This window comes from Protopterus annectens, chromosome 6.part0 (genome assembly GCF_019279795.1).
Source record: "Protopterus annectens isolate FY-2018-M chromosome 6.part0, PAN1.0, whole genome shotgun sequence".
In the NCBI taxonomy this organism is placed as follows: Eukaryota; Metazoa; Chordata; order Ceratodontiformes; family Protopteridae; genus Protopterus; species Protopterus annectens.
This window is the reverse complement of record NC_056737.1, coordinates 1,660,541,644-1,660,558,508: the sequence shown is the minus strand read 5'-3', so window position 1 is coordinate 1,660,558,508 and position 16,865 is coordinate 1,660,541,644. Positions and strand designations below refer to the sequence as shown.

General features: G+C 42.0%; 1 protein-coding gene across 1 annotated transcript in view; it reads right to left on the bottom strand.

Moving 5' to 3' along the window:
* The window catches only part of PLEKHH2 (pleckstrin homology, MyTH4 and FERM domain containing H2), a 1,501,506-nt gene that overhangs the window by 85,060 nt on the left and 1,399,581 nt on the right, over nucleotides 1-16,865 (bottom strand). The window contains exon 26 of the mRNA XM_044075068.1: nucleotides 11,135-11,264. Coding sequence (XP_043931003.1) covers nucleotides 11,135-11,264 — 130 coding nt within the window. The remainder of the gene's footprint in view (nucleotides 1-11,134; nucleotides 11,265-16,865) is intronic.

Genomic DNA, 16,865 nt, shown 5'->3' with positions numbered 1-16,865 from the left:
CAATTTTACTGATGCTATTTTCTCAGCGTATGCTGATGTTTTCGATGACAAGTTAGGCAAACTTCCAGTTATGTTTTCTAAGAAGTTAGGCCCAGAGATCAGACCAGCAAGAAAAGTTCTGATAGCTATGCAGGATAAAGTCAAAGCTCAGGTGGATAAAATGGTGCAGCAAGGTGTAATTTGTCCAGTCATGGAACCAACTGAATAGGTGTCATCCATGGTAGCAGCCTACAAAAAAGGCTCAGACGAAATCAGAATATGCATTGATCCAAGAGATTTGAACAAAGCATTACAGAGACCACATCATCCTATGCATACAGTTGAGGAAGTTGCAGCCCTAATACAGAATGCCACTGGGCTTTTTTCTGTCTTGGATGCAAAAGTTCATTTTTGCAAGTGATGCTTGATCGCAAATCTTCACTACTGACAACTTTCAGTACCCCATTTGGAAGCTATAGACTTCTTAGGATGCCATTTGGAATAAATTCTGCAAGTGAAGTCTTTCGGTGTGCAATGGAGCAAATTTTTTCAGGTAATACCTTGTGCCATAATAATAGATGATTTAATGGTTGGAGGCAGTGGTGAAGCAGAGCATGACAGAAACCTTAGGAAAGTTCTAGACAGAGCACGTGAAGTAAACTTGAAGCTCAATCATCTGAAGTGCAAATTCAGACTACCAGAATTTACATATGTAGGTCATTTATTTACTAGCACTGGCTTTCAACCAGACCTGTCCAAGCAAGCAACCATTCTTGAGATGCCCGCACTGGATAATGTTCAAGCTCTGCAATGTTTTCTTGGTATGGTCACCTATTTAGGCACATTTATACCACATTTCAGTGAGTTGACAGCACCTTTGAGAGAGCTGATGCACAAAAATGTTACATGGTCATGGCTGGAACAGCACGAGAGAACATTTGAAGATCTTAAGCAGAAAATTGCCATCCCACCAACATTAAGGTACTATTATGTTAAAAAAACAGTAACTCTTCACTGTGAAGCTTCAAAATTTGGTCTTGGCGCAGTTATTCTTCAAGAAGGCAAACCAGTAGCCTATTAATCTAGAACTCTTACCCAAACTAAGATGCAGTATGCTCAAATTGGGAAAGAACTTTTGGCAATAATATCTGCATGTTCAAACTTTCATGATTATATTTATGGTCAGGCTATTCAGATCAAAACTGATTACCAACCTCTAGTCACTATTTTAAAGAAGCCTATGCATTCAGCTCCACCAAGATTACAAAGAATAATGCTCAAATTGCAAAGTACAACTTCAAACTGGTCTATATAAAAGGCAAGCTTCTTTATTTGCCTGATGCCTTATCCAGATCACCCAGAAGTACTATGGAACAGTTTAATGCAGAGAATTTTGACTTTGATGTCATGAAAGTGCATAATTTTTCTACCACAAGACTTGATGAGCTGAGAGATCATACATAGAATGATCCAATTTTGCAAAAGCTCAACCACTACATTAATGCTGGATGGCAGTCAAAGCAATCTAGTGTACCGTCTGAAGTGCAAACTTATTTTCCTTACAGAGATGAGATGTTGATGGAAGATGGCATTATTTTCAAAGGTCCTAAAATTGTTATTTCTGCTTCCTTACAACATGAATATATCCATGTTTTGCATTGTGGTTACCCAGGTTCTGAATCTACCAAGAGAAGGGTAAGAGGACTAGTATTTTGACCTTCTCTAGTAAAAGTAATTGACAAAGTATTTTCTTCTTGTTCAGTATGCAACAGTACTAAACCACATTTGCAAAAAGAACCACATCAGCTAAGTCAAGTTCCTGAACGACCTTGGTCAACAGTAGCTACTGACATATTTGAGTGGAACAATCAGCATTAATTAGTGTTGGTGGACTCTTATTCGAACTGGTTTGAGATTGATTTACTACCTAACCTAATGTCCACCGCTGTTATCACCAAGTTGAAACATAATTTGTAAGTCCATGGTAGTCCACACAAAGTTATTTCTGACAATGGTACCCAATTTACCAGTCAGTTCAGAAATTTGCAAAAGAATGGGACTTCATACACATTACTATTAGTCCAGAATACCCATAGTCAAATGGACTAGCTGAAAGTGCAGTACAGAGTGCAAAGCAATTACTGGAAAAGTCAAAGCATGATAATATTGATGTCTTTTTGAATTTACTCAGTCTCAGAAACATACCCCATTACAATATACTTGGCTCGCCTGCTCAGAGACTTCTATCTAGGCAAACTGGAACAACATTGCCTATCAGTTCTAGTTTGTTGAGGCCTAAAGCTAAAACCAACAGAACAATCAGAGCCCAACTATTCAGAAAGTGTTCTTTCCAGAACTCCAGTGATAAATCGAGCAGATTTCTTCATCCATTGAAAGGAGAGACAGTGAGGATACAAACGGCGAAAGGTTTTGACTGGCTTCATCAAGTAATGGGTATATGTACCAAGCCAAGGTCCTACTTCATAGAATCTGAGGGTGTGGAGTACAGGAGAAATCGCAGACATCGTTTCCCTATATCAGAACCTACATCGCAGCATTGTTCCTGTGATACAGACTCTAGATTTCAGAGCAAACCAGACAGTTTTCCTGTTGCAGAACGTGTCTTAACTTCTACTTTCATTCCTGATGATGTTCCTGATGTGCCCAAAGTTGAACATTCAGCAGAGACAGTCCCAATTGCTAGACCTAATTCTAATTTCTATGTCACGTGACTCGGTCATATTTCCAGACCTATTGTGAAATACACAGCAACCTGGACATGATTGTCTATATGTATTTAATTCTGTATAATTGCATGACAAAGAATTATTTGTATTAATTGCATGTCAATTAATGTCGTCAATACTGCACAACTTATTTCCCAAAGAGGGAGGATGTAGAATATTGTGTGTGTTGTACCTTAAGAGTTTCAAGGACAGCACGTGCATATAAATAGCAAGCACATGCTAGCTTCAGTGCCATTTTGAGAGTGCAGCAAGACAGTGAGCATGTATGAGTGTAATAGCTAGTCTGTTTATAAGTTTATCTAAGTTAAAGTTATTAAGCTCAATCATGCTGTGTTTGTATATAATAAAGCTGCTTGAACAGAACCCACAAATGCTTATCTGTTTCATTCTGACTGGACGAGCAACAAACGTGTTGTTTATTTTCATGCCAAATTATGAAAAATGCTTTGTCATTTACTAACCACATACTAAATGATCCTGATTATTTGTTTTACAAAAAACACATTATGATTATTGTGAAGACTGGGGAAAGATGGGCGAAGGCTGCCAGCCTAGTCAAATAGAATTTGATACATAATTCTATCATTTGTATAAATAAATGTAAAATACAGGCTTGTGTTTTTAAATGAAAGAAAACACTGTAAAATGTGAACTTCAAGATTGTTGCAACATTGCCATCTGCTGTAAGGAAAACCAAGCCAACATTTCAAATGTTCTTTGAAGTTACAATTATCTAAAAACTGGTGCCGAAGCAGCTGGCTGAACACATTCTTTCTACTGTCTTAACTTAAGGAATAATCGTTAGAGTATACATGTGAAATGTATTTTATTGTTGTAGTTTCCCGAGCAGGTGTTAGCTTGCTAAATAATGCAGTTTGTTTGCCTGGGAGGTCCAGACTAAGTGTCAAAACGATGTAATGTGAATACTGGGAAAACCTAAGTGTCAAAATGATGTCATTTGGGAGGGCCTTAGGGCTGTTTGTTAGTGTTTTTAAAATTATTGTTCAGTGAGAAACTGGAAGCATTTTGTCTTGGACCATCAACCTCAGCACTGCTTATGCTCTTTATGTCTGTGAGTACGATTATAGCACAGTGTTTTCTCTTAAGAATAGCTAAAGATTAGAAAGTTAGATTAAGTGTTTTTCTTTGACATCAGACCTGTCCTACTGTATTATTTTAAGTTTCTGTGTGATCTCTGTGGTGTAGTAGTATTGTCTTGTGTTTTAATTATTTATTAAATATTTTTAAAACCTTTACCTGTGGCTGGTTTGTGTAGAGACAGTAGGCTCTATAGTACATTGCATATTTAAAGAGGTTATCATAATAAGCCACTCTAAAAAAGCCTTAGACTGAATAGTCACATTACCAATTGGATAATAATATTGCATAGTAATAATTGGACACCCTTTTAAGGGCCTTTGGGTAGTTGATAATTATTAGCTGGTGGTGGCATAAATTACTACAGTGTAGTCTGGGTAAAGGGCACAGCTAGAGAATCTGTGTCAGCCTTTCCCAGGAATGTCTGTGAAGTTGTATAAATACTTATCTCAAAGTGTGTGTGGTGTGTCAGCTACCTGGGCAGGGGCATGAAGCACTGGTGGGACAGAGAGGGTAATGGAGGTTAGCTTGCCAGCTAGGCTATCTGGACCCTATAGCTGTGCCAGTGGGGAGTCTTATTGGGGACTTGGAGAGCAAGGGAGCAACCAGCCCCAGACTGACTATGATCTCTGTGTGCACTTAAGGGAAATTGTACTTTACTGTGTATATTTGTTATCCTTTCCTCTTCCATGAGACGACCTCCCTGGTGTTAGTGGTGAGGACTGATGCTCCTTGATTGCTGGACCAGGGCACGGTCGTCACAAGTGGTGGCAGTGGTTGGGATAAGATATCTTCACAAGTGTTTGGCAGCAGTGGGATCTACTTCACATACTAATTGGCTTGTAGTGGTGTGGGTAGAGTGAATCCTGTAGCTTATGTACAGTGATCTCCGGAAGTGTTTTGTACTCAAAATCAGCCACGCAGTGCATACTCAGAGTTCAGATCACAATTGTTTTATTTCTTTTGTTAGCTTAATTAGTCAGGGTGAGCAGGCAGCATATCAGTACAGGAGTATGGAAAGCTGACAAGGAGCCAGCTGGTGGAGATGTGCCAGGATAAGGGACTGGTGCACGGAAATCTGACTAAGGCAGACCTGATTGCAGCCTTGGTTACAGCTGCATCAGAAAACAGCATCCAGGAGGACAATCAGACTGGCAGTGGAGATACAATATCCTTGGAGAATGGACAGCTCAACCTTTCTGCAGTGGACTTAAAAATCTAGCTGGAGCTAGAGAGACTTGAGTTGGAGGCAAGGGGTTTGGAGATAGAAGCCGAAGAAAAGAAGCATCAGAGGCAGCATGAGAGGGAAATGCTGACTCTTCGCCAGAGTCATGGAGGTAATGGGGAAGGGAGTAACTGGACCCCAGAAGCACAACAGGTCAGTAAATTTCTTCTGCAATTTAAAGAGGGGGATAATTTTGATAGTTTCATTCACATGTTTGAAAGGGTATGCAAACAGTATAATGTTGACCAAAGGCTCTGGGTACGATTCCTGACCCCCCTTACTCCATGGGAAAGCTGTAACTTGTATATCACAAATGCCTGACTCTGTCTGTTTTGATTATACTGCTGTAAAGAAATGTCTGTTACACTGTTTTAAGCTAACACCTGAAATGTATAAGAAAAAGTTTTGTGAGCATAGACGCAAGGCAGATGAAAATGTATGTGAATATGTTGCTGAACCGAGCACTTATTTTCATAGCTTGGTGAGTGGATGTCAGGTCACAACTTTTGAAGGGCTGGTAGACCTATTGGAGAGGGAACAAGTCCTTAGCACTTTGACTGAGGAGATGAGGATCTGGTTAGCTGATATACAATGTGCTACTTCAGAGGAGTTGGGGAAGAAGGGAGACCTATACTGGTCAGCAGGGCAGCCCTGCACAGGAAGGGGACCCCCAGTACTGCTCATGGGTCTAAAGGAACCCATGGTGGGCAGCACAGACTGCCCCAACAGAATCCGCCAGTAGCAGGGGAAGCCGCTAGTCCAGGTACACATCCAGGAGCTAGGGTTAAATGTTTTGAAGGTAACCAGTGGGGCTATGTGGCATACAGGTGTCCACGGAGGCAAGGTGGGGTACCAAAGGTGAGGGAGCCAGTAAGTGGGAAAGACAAAATGCCAACAGTAGGTTGTCTTGGAACAACAAGGGTACCAAACTACCACCAAAGGTTATATCATATTGTAGTGAATGGCAAAGAGGCCATTGCTAAGAGAAACAGCCTCTGATATAACCATTGTAAAGCCTGCAATGGTTACAGAGGAGCACTACTTGCCTGGGCAGTCCACTTCAGTCAGGGCCTTAGGAGGGATCCCATTCCAAATACCTTTGGCTACAGTTCACCTTGACTGGGAGGGTGGAAAAGGAAGCCAGAAAGTAGGTGTGTTTGAGGATATACCTGCAGATGTCCTGATAGGGAATGATTTTGATAGTGCAGTACCCTGCGATTGTGCAGTTACACGCAGTAAGGCTTGGAGACAAGCAAGTGGGTCTGGTAGCCTGGGGGAGACCCAGACAGCCTGCACACTTGCTAGCAGGACTGCTGAGGTTGTTACTTCAGGGAGTGAGTTATGCTGTAGCAGTGAGACTGAATGTGAGCCACAGCTGCTTGTGGGTACTGATATTCCCTTGGACAGGGTAACTGCAAAGGTAGAGGTGAGTAGTAGTACCCAGGCTGACAGTGAGGCACCACTGTCAGAGGATGCCAGACTTCCTGTGGAAGGGGAGCTGGGAAGGGTTACAAGGAGAGATTTGAGACAGGCTCAGCTCTCAGACCCTACGCTGCAAGGCCTGAGGCAGGTAGCTAGGGAGGCACTTAAATCTCAAGGGAAGGGGGAAATCTGTATACTGGGGCAAGGCGTTACTATAAACAGAGTGGACCCCTGACGGAGGGCTAGAAGATGAGACAGTATAGCAGTTGGTAGTGCCTAGAGCCTATCATCTGGCGCTTCTAGCCATAGCCCATGATATTCCCTTTGCAGGTCATCTGGTCATAAAACGTACAAAGAGACATATTATGCAAAACTTCAATTGGCCTGGAATTTCCAGAGATGTAACAGGGTACTACAGGACCTGTGAGTAGTGCCAAAAGGTAGGCAAGGCAGGAGACAAGGTGACAGCTCCTTTGATGCCTTTGCCTGTGATTGAGGAGCCATTTCAGAGGGTATCTATGGATATTGTGGGTCCTCTGAGTACCCCAAGTTCCACAGGGAAAAAGTATATCCTAGTGGTAGTGGATTATGCTACACAATACCCTGAGGCAATGGCTTTGTCCTCCACTGAGGCAGAGAAGGTGGCAAATGCTTTGTTAAAGATTTTCAGCAGGGTAGGTTTCCCAAAAGAAATACTGACTGACCAAGGTGCCAATTTCATGTCAGACCTGCTGGCTTGTCTGTGGAAGTCCTGTGGGGTGAAGCACATGAAGACCACCCCTTACCATCCCCAGACTAATGGTCTTGTTGAGAGGTTAAACTCTACAATCAAGTCCATACTACAGGCATTTGCAGATCAGTTTAAAAGGGAGTGGGACAAATATTTGCCCTATCTGTTGTTTGCTTACAGAGAGGTTCCCCAGGAATCCACAGGTTTTTCACCCTTCGAGTTGCTGTACGGGCATAGGGTGAGGGGACCTCTAGATTTAATTTGAGATGAGTGGGAAGGTGAGTGTGAGTCTCACAAGGAGTCTGTTGTGGCATACGTCCTAAACCTCAGGACAAGGCTCAGGGAACTCATGGGTTTGGCCCAGGAGAACCTGGCAGAAGCCCAACAACAGAAAAAGGTGTGTTATGACAGGAATGCTCGAGCTAGAGAATATGCAGTGGGGCAGCAGGTAATGGTTCTCATTCCTGTCAGATACAAAAAGCTGCAAGCAGCTTGGGAGGGACCCTACAAGGTGGTAAGAAAGGTAAGTGATGTTAAGTACATGGTGGAAGTGCTTGGCAGACAGCAGGGGCACAGAAACCTTACCATGATAGGGAGGCCCTTGTGCTGAGCATTTGCAGTGGATTACAGGAGGAGTCTGAGGGAGATCTGGGGACTGATCTCCTCAGTGAGGCTCAGGCTGACACCTCGGTGGAAGGGGTAGCAATGTCCCAGCAGCTATCTCCTACCCAGGTTAGAGAAATCTGAGCAGTGTTGCAGGAATTTGGGGACATGTTCACTGGGAAACCAGGGAGCACTCACCTGGTGCAGCACCAGGTGGATACAGGACCCTAAAGGCCTATTAGGCAGGCCCCTTATAGGGTGCATGAGAGAGTCAGACAGACTCTGAGGGAAGAGGTACAGCAGATGTTGGTACTAGGGGTGATTCAAGAGTCCAGCAGTCCCTGGGCCTCGCCAGTGGTATTGGTGCCAAAGAAGGATGGCAGCACCAGGTTCTGTGTGGATTACAGAAAATTAAATAGTCACACAGAGTCAGATGCTTACCCCATGCCTAGGACAGATGAGGCCCTAGAGCAGCTGGGTGGGGCTAAGTATCTTATAACCATTGATCTTACCAAGGGTTACTGGCAGGTGCCCTTGACTCCCAGTGCTAGACAGAAGTCAGCCTTTGTGACTCCTTTTGGCTTGTACGAGTTCACAAAGTTGCCCTTTGGGATGAAGAATGCCCCAGCAACTTTCCAGAGGCTGGTGGATAATATCCTAGCAGGAGCAGGAGGGTTTGCCCTTGCTTACCTAGATGATATTGCCATCTACAGCCATTCCTGGCCAGAGCACCTTCAGCATGTCAGGGAGGTGCTGGGCAGACTACAGCGGGCAGGGCTGACCATTAAGCCAAGCAAATGTCAGGTAGGTATGGTAGAGGTCTCCTACCTAGGACATAGAGTGGGGAGTGGTAAGATAAGGCCAGAACCTGCCAAAGTGGAAGTTATTCAGGCATGGCCTGCACCTGTTACCAAAAAGCAGGTGAGGGCATTCTTAGGGACAGCAGTGTACTACAGAAAGTTTGTCCCCAGTTATAGTACCATAGCTGCTCTCCTCACAGACCTGAAAAAGAAGAACAGGCCAGATAAGGTAGTGTGGACCCCAGCATGTAAGCAGGCATTTCAGAAGATTAAAGAAGCTTTGGGATGATCCCCTGTATTAGCCAGTCCAGATTACCGCAAAAAATTTGTTGTACAGGTGGATGCTTCAAACCATGGGGTGGGGGGTGTAATTAGCCAGATTTCTTCAAAGGGGGAAGAGCACCCAGCGGTTTATCTCAGTCATAGGCTCCAACCCAGGGAGGAATGCTATGCAGCTGTAGAAAAGGAATGTCTAGCTATAGTGTGGGCACTGCAGAAACTTCAGCCTTATCTGTATGAAAGAAAATTCACATTATTGACAGATCACAACCCTCTAAGATGGTTAAACAGAGCCAGTCAGCAAAATGCCAAGTTGCTAAGATGGAGCCTGCAGCTGCAAGCATATATGTCAGTGCAGCACCACAGTGGGAGTAGCAATGCCAATGCGGATGGGCTCTCAAGACAGGGAACAGGGTGAGGTGCACCCAGATAGACCTAACCCTCTCAAGCGGTGTTTCTCAAGGGTCACTTGAAAAACTAGCTTGAGTTCTCCAGGGGGAAAGATGTGAAGATTGGGGAAAAATGAGCGAAGGCTGCCAGCCTAGTCAAATAGAATTTGATACATAATTCTATCATTTATATAAATAAATGTAAAATACAGGCTTGTGTTTTTAAATGAACGAAAACACTGTGAAATGTGAACTTCAAGGTTGTTGTAACATTGTCATCTGCTGTAAGGAAAACCAAGCCAAGCATTTCAAATGTTCTTTGAAGTTACAATTAACTAAAAAGTGGTGCCGAAGCAGCTGGCTGAACACATTCTTTCTATTGTCTTAACTTAAGGAATAATTGTTAGAGTTTACATGTCAAATGTGTTTTATTGTTGTAGTTTCCCAAGCAGGTGTTAGCTTGCTAAATAATGCAGTCTGTTTGCCTGGGAACTCCAGACTAAGTGTCAAAATTATGTAATGTGAATACTGGGAAAAACCTAAGTGTCAAAATGATGTCATTTGGGAGGGCATTGGCAGAGCTGTTTGTTAATGTTTTAAAAAATATTGTTCAGTGAGAGACTGGAAGCATTTTGTCTTGGACCATCAACCTCAGCACTGCTTATGCTCTTTATGTCTGTAAGTAGGATTATAGCAATGTGTTTTCTCTTAAGAACAGCTAAAGATTAGAAAGAGTAAGTGTTTTTCTTTGACATCAGACCTGTCCTACTGTATTATTTTAAGTTTCTGTGTGATCTCTGAACTCTTAGCTATCTCTGTGCTGTAGTAGTATTGTCTTGTGTTTTAATTATTTATTATTAAATATTTTTAAAGCCTTTACCTGTGGCTGGTTTGTGTAGAGACAGAAGGCTCTACAGTACATTGCATATTTATAGAGGTTATCGTAATAAGCCACTCTAAAAAAGCCTTAGACTGAATAGTCACATTACTAATTGGATAATAATATTGCACAGTAATAAGTGGACACCTTTTCAAGGGCCTTTGGGTAGCTGATAGTTATTAGCTGGTGGTGGCAGAAATTACTACCGTGTAGTCTGGGTAAAGGGGCACAGCTAGAGAATCTGTGTCAGCCTTACCCAGGAGTGTCTGTGAAGTTGTATAAATACTTATCTCAAAGTGTGTGTGTGGTGTGTCAGCTACCTGGGCAGGAGCACGAAGCACTGGTGGGACAGATAAGGTACTGGAGGTTAGCTTGCCAGCTAGGCTGAGATCTGGACCCTATAGCTGTGCCAGTGGGGAGTCTTATTGGGGGCCTGGAGCGCAAGGGAGCAACCAGCCCCACACTGACTATGATCTCTGTGTGCACTTAAGGGAAATTGTACTTTACTGTGTGTATTTGTTATCCTTTCCTCTTCTATGAGACGACCTCCCTGGTGTTAGTGGTGAGGACTGAGGCTCCTTGATTGCTGGGCCAGGGCACGGTCGTCACAATTATTACTGACAACACCAAGGTAGCACTGTATCTCAATAGATACTGTACATACCCTACAATGTGACTGAGTGTTGCAAACTGAACAGTGCTTACATACCATAGCAACTGTGATAAAACAAGCAATAAAAAATGTAATAATAAATGTACGACACAGTTGTTCAGCATCTTCCCTTACAAAGATGAGGGAAACAAACTACTCACATCAAACATCACTGAAAATCTGCAAGGGCAATGAATCGTCAGGGCAACTGACTGTACCTACTGTATTTACATGGTTCATTAAAACTAAACAGATAAATAACATATACATGTGAGACAAGGAAATTGAGGCTCATATAATGAAACATATTAAAAATGTACAGATCCTTACTTTTGCAAGAAATAGTTTTGCACCAAAGAAAGTCCATTTCCTGGCTACAGTTAAATAAATGCGTGTGCAGTCTGTAACAGCACGACTTCGAAGAGCCATCCATTTGGTAGATAGTCGCTGACAAAGTTGTCTGTGAAAAAAAAACACTGAAATGAATACAAGCTATACTGCTGATGCAAAATTTACCTAGAAGATTCTATTCAATTCAACTTTTACCTGTGTGCTTAATTCTAAGCACTTTACTTCTACAGCATCAAAGAAATACAATTAATTCATCACAAATGATACAGGTAAAAAGGTAAGAAAATTAAAATTAAAGCCAGATTTACCCTGTTATAAGGCAGAATATTACAAGTCTAGTGATACCGTGGGGGGTTACTGCTAAGCTCAAATGTAAGAAGTACAAATAGGATGACTCTGCAGCCATAGCTATAGGAGCTATACTTGCCTTAACCAAGCCTATTAGTGCTGAAGTCTTTCTAGCTGCCCAGGTTTCAGCCTCAAAGCCCTTTCTGTTTGTTTGTTTTTAGATGGAGCTGATTTTTCTGTTTTTTTTAACGTCCTTATACCTTCTTATGCCAAGAGTCACATTCTCAATTTGGCTGAAAGGAAGACTTTGTATGCCATTCATTTCTGTACATCAATCATGTATTAAGGTTGCTCAGTACAATGGCAGATGAGTGCTATGTGCTTTATGATTTACAGTGGGCTTTCTGGTTTACATTTATATCCTTCATAATAGACATGTGTGGGGAAGTGTCCAGGGCACCTGTGGGTGAAAAATGTCAGTCAGTGGGTGTGTATGGTATGCTGTGGGAATGCATATCCCCATGCCTATGTCCACAGCCCCCCATGTACCTTGTTATCAGCTGCAGTTAGTGTTATACATAGCCTCCTCCCCATTTATACATGGAAGAAATGCCACAACACATGGCCCTGGAACACACTACTACTTGTGGCATATCCTGTCCAAGGTTTCCCATGTACATGGTGTGTCCTCCACATACACAGGCAGATGGTACAGTATCATGGATCTCAGTTACACATGAACCACAATTGCCAAGCTGTCACTTACACCCCCATCAGACTATTGTTCTTGCTTAGGTATTTTACCAGACAAGACTGCAAGGGTATAGATTCTTTTCAGATGTTTTCTAGCTCCCATCTGTATGGTACTGGTATTGGGCAAAATGGTGCCAAACCCTTTTATTGCTATAAGAAGAGCCAATTAATGTAGCAATCACATTAATGAAGGTATTAAGCAGCACTGTCTGTGATTACTGCTAGTGGTCAGTGTTCTGCCCGAACATGCTGATACTAGCTGTACATCTGACAGTGATTATGAAGAATGTGATGAGCATCCTTATGTGTGCAGCATATGTAAACCTGCAGTGCTGCAGAGCAGTAGTATGGCCATGTGTTAGTACCATGGTGTAACACTACACTCAGTGGCACATGATTTACAAGCAACTGTCTGTGCATAACAGGTTACCTTTTTGCCCAAGTGGACCTTAGTGAATGGCCAAGGCTACTTCAGGCCAAGGAATGTAGGGCTCCACCATGGTGTATCAGGGACAGCAGGATTTCCCTGTTCTTTCTGCACAGACACTTCTTAAAGCACCTGTGGCAATTTTGATGGCTCACTGCAGAAGGCTGATGCTTACAATAACTCGCTGGACTTGTGACGCCACTAGCTTTACTCATTCTGCTGAGCAGTGCCAACATAGGTACAATGACCTGAAAAGTTACCACCCAAGACTACTTCAGGCAGAGATTCAGGAGAGGGAGGCTGAAATGTTCTGTAAGCATTTTCTTACTATCATTGTTTAGTACTGTTTTGACTGTCATACCTGTGTATACTTAAGAGTGCACACTTTGTTTTCTGGTGGCACATGAGAGACAGCTGAATATGGCTGAGTGTCTCAAAAGATTGCAGTACTTTTCCCAGCAGTGGCATATGTATAATGTCTGTGTCAGTCCTCTGTACAACTGTGAATGTGTTTGTGTCGCATGTGTAATCATTTTTTTCCATTATGTTCTTCTGAATGTCCAGTTAAGGAACAGGAGGAGGAGGAGGTAAGGCAATGGTCAACTTAGGCTTTGCCAGCCAATGCCCCTGTAGCTGATTCACCAGTGACTGCAAAGGTTGCCTCTCAGAAGAGGTACAGTGGTCATCCTGCAGCAGGTGACCTGAAGGGGTCAGTAATGCTACCACATCTACTTCTCAGGAGAAGGTATGTCAAGGTTCCTCTTCTGCAAGTGGTTTAGTGCTGACTTTCCTGGTATTCCAGCATTGGTTATGGAGGGTGGTGTCTGCCAAGGTGCACCAGCAACTGGATGTTTGACTTGGCAATGCTGATCAATATACATCTAGCAAGAACTGTGCAATCACACTGTCAACAATTCCAACCCATTTTGCCACTGATCGAGAGCAGCTGGCATCCAACCATGTCAGAACCATGAGTCTATCCCCATCATGGTATGCGCCTTCCCTAATGTGCCACTCCTCATTTCCTACTCATTGTTCAATCCTCCCATAATCAGCTGTCCACCCTCAGTATGACTCTGTCCCTCCACTGTGCACTCCACCTTAGGTAAATAAACCACCTCATTTGACACAGTCTTTGTTCTTTGTTTGTTTGCTCCTGATGCTTGCCCTGCTCCACCTGTGCTATCTACAGCAATTACTCACTACATTCTCCACCTAGCTTTCTTCTGTAAATCTTACAAAAGGGGATCGCTCCCCAAGGGACTTAGGGATTACTATATCTCCTAGAACTTTGTGGAAAATATTTTATTAATTCTCAAATATGCACCCAAATTGAGAAAATTCCATTGTTTGGCTGGCAGTACCACTTCAAATAGTTTCATAATCTTGCTACATTATTATGAATCTTCCCAACTGTCTTTTTTGCATGCTGGCACTGTTTATAACTTGATCTAGCAGACTGGATGTGTGTATTTTGGGAATGTCATTTTTTGGACCAATTTAAAGAAAATCTCAGTGCCTTAATACAGAGATTTTGTTTTCCCCTAAAACTTTCTATTAGGTCTGGTAGAATACCCAGGTATAAATACCAGTTACGAGCTGTATTTAACTTGTTGATGCTTGCAGCTAAAAAATGTATTAAAAAAAATCTGGAAACAAAGCACCCCCCCAAATTTTAATTGAACTTAATGATTTGTTATTAAAGCTTCACGTACTGGAGCTAGAACCCCCAAGTATATTTTAGAAAGAAAGTCTTGATTGAGAATTGGGAGGCACTGGGTGACCTGACTTAACTCTTGATGCTAGATATTTATTATTCTGGTCTGAATTTTTTTCATCAGAAGATACCAGGGAGGCTGCTAATGAAAATTTTGCTACGTCACAAGCTGAATTTGAATCTGAATTTTTATTTATGATTTTTTTACCTTGATATACTGACAACTGAATTAATAGCTACAAAACTTGATATGATCCACTGATTATTTTTCTAATCAATGTATTACATTTGATTATTACATCGTATTATTCTAATAAATAGTTGATGTGAAAATAAATAAAAAAGTGAAGGGAGAGCTCTTTCTCTATCAAAAATAAAATAAAATACTCTTTCTCCACTCCAACTTTTAGACGTTACAGTTACCCTTGTGTGTTTATCTTGGTTTACTGTTTTCCCCTTTTCTACTTTCCTATCTCTCCATTTCCTTGTTACTTATATGATAACCAGGTTGACATTTTGCTGTGGACACAAACGAACATAAGTACAATGCTAGAGATCACAGGAAGTATAAAATGCCTACACCTATACATTTTTAAGTAGACACAATCTTTACAAGTACGTAATAGCACTTACCACCCAAATCAAGCAGGGTCCCATATGCTAACCCTATTGTAAATGTGTGTCTCACCATCTATTTATCAAGACCAGCCTTAAATCAGACAAAGACATGAAACAGGGCTGTACATGATAACCCTGGTGTAAATTTGTGTCTACCCATTCAGTCGTTAAGACAGTAGCACTTTGCTTGGTCTGTTGTGGTAACTTATTCTACAGGATGGGAATATATTAAGTTAGGAACCCACTCCTCCAGTGAGTCTTGTTTATTTGTTGTTACAGATTTAGGTTCCTAGTTCAGGTGTCTGTAGAACCACTGGTTTTGCACATAAACAGCGGCTCAAACAGGAGTGTCTCTTTCATGGCTTGAAAAGTGAGATACAGCTAACCTTGGAACAGCCTGTAGGCTACTGATTATAAGAGTTGCACTAATCTATTAGGATAACTGAAGGATTTAAGGCTTTAATTTTTTTGGCTGGGCCTTTCCAGCTGAATGATAGGCTATGATGTGTACATAACAAAGGGGACTATAGACTAGATGATGGGCCTGATAAGGGGAGACTACGGTGGTAAGATGACTTCCTTGGATCTTGAAGATATTCCTTTGAAAATTAACTGGGCTAGATAGAAGGACTTCCTGCCTATACTGAAAACATGATGATGGAATGAGACAGAGTTGTCCACCTAAGTACCCCGAACTCGTATGACCATATCTGTCTGAAGAGGAGTGATACTTATATAAGGTAGGAAGAGCTTTTCTGCTGAGTACTACTATTCTGTATGCTTTTTGCATTCAGCCTTGAGACCATATTAATACATCAGGAAAGTCCATATTCCAGCCCTTTTTGCAGCAGTTTAGTGTCAGTTGAAGAGCAGGTAACACTGCTCAGCACGCAGCCTTCAGTAAACTTGGGCAATCACACTTCTGGGATACTGGCTTAGATGTTTACAAAATAAATGACAAACATAACAGGACGAAACACTGATCCTGTAGTACCCTACTAGTTACAATTTTCTGTTCAGATAAAGTACCAGCAACTTTTACAACTTTGGATTTGACAGCTATCCAATTTGTAATCCAGCAGATAACACAGTGGTTTACAAAAGTTTGTCTAATTTTTCAGTAATACCAACATAAAGAAGAATGTCAAAATCCTTGGCCAGGTCAAGATAGCCAGTGTGCATGGAGTGACCACTGTCCACGGACTCTGTAACCTTTTCAAGAAGTTTACTAGGCTCAGGAAACACAACCTGACCTTTATAAAAGCAACTTCCTTCCCAAGAAACACCACTGCTTTTCTACTGAAAAAAAAATGCTTGTTGTCTGCCCATCTGTTTCCAAGTCATACAGCAAAAGCTCTCACTGTTGCCTCAAGCAAGGGGTTCTCCTGTTCGATTCTTGGCTGGTGTGCCTTCTGTGTGGAGTCTGCATGTCCTCCCCGTGGTCAAGTGGTGTTCGAAAGACATGCGTGAATGGGCGTGCCTTCGTTGAAGGTTGGGCGTCGAGCTGGCAACTCGGCACCATAAAAAAAATCTACTGCCAATCATTAGCAGACCGGAGTTCCGCTGTGGTGACCCCTAACCAGGAAAAAGCCGAAAAGACAAACAACAACAAACAGCAAAAGCTCTCACTCTGATCTTTCAGCAAATACATATGAACTGCTGCCCATCTCTCAGAAATACTCATATTTACTTCGACTTCATCTTATTATTATTATTTCCATTTGTTAACTGGGAAAGTCAGACTGGGCATTAAAAAAAAACATTTTCAGCAGAGGCCCAGGGGAAAAGTTCAAAGGAATAGTGGCAGTAAAAATACAACTGGTGCATATTGCAAACAATTTATACAGGATAATAAATGGCAAAGAATATATTATAAATATGATGCACTTCAAAGGAACAATACATCA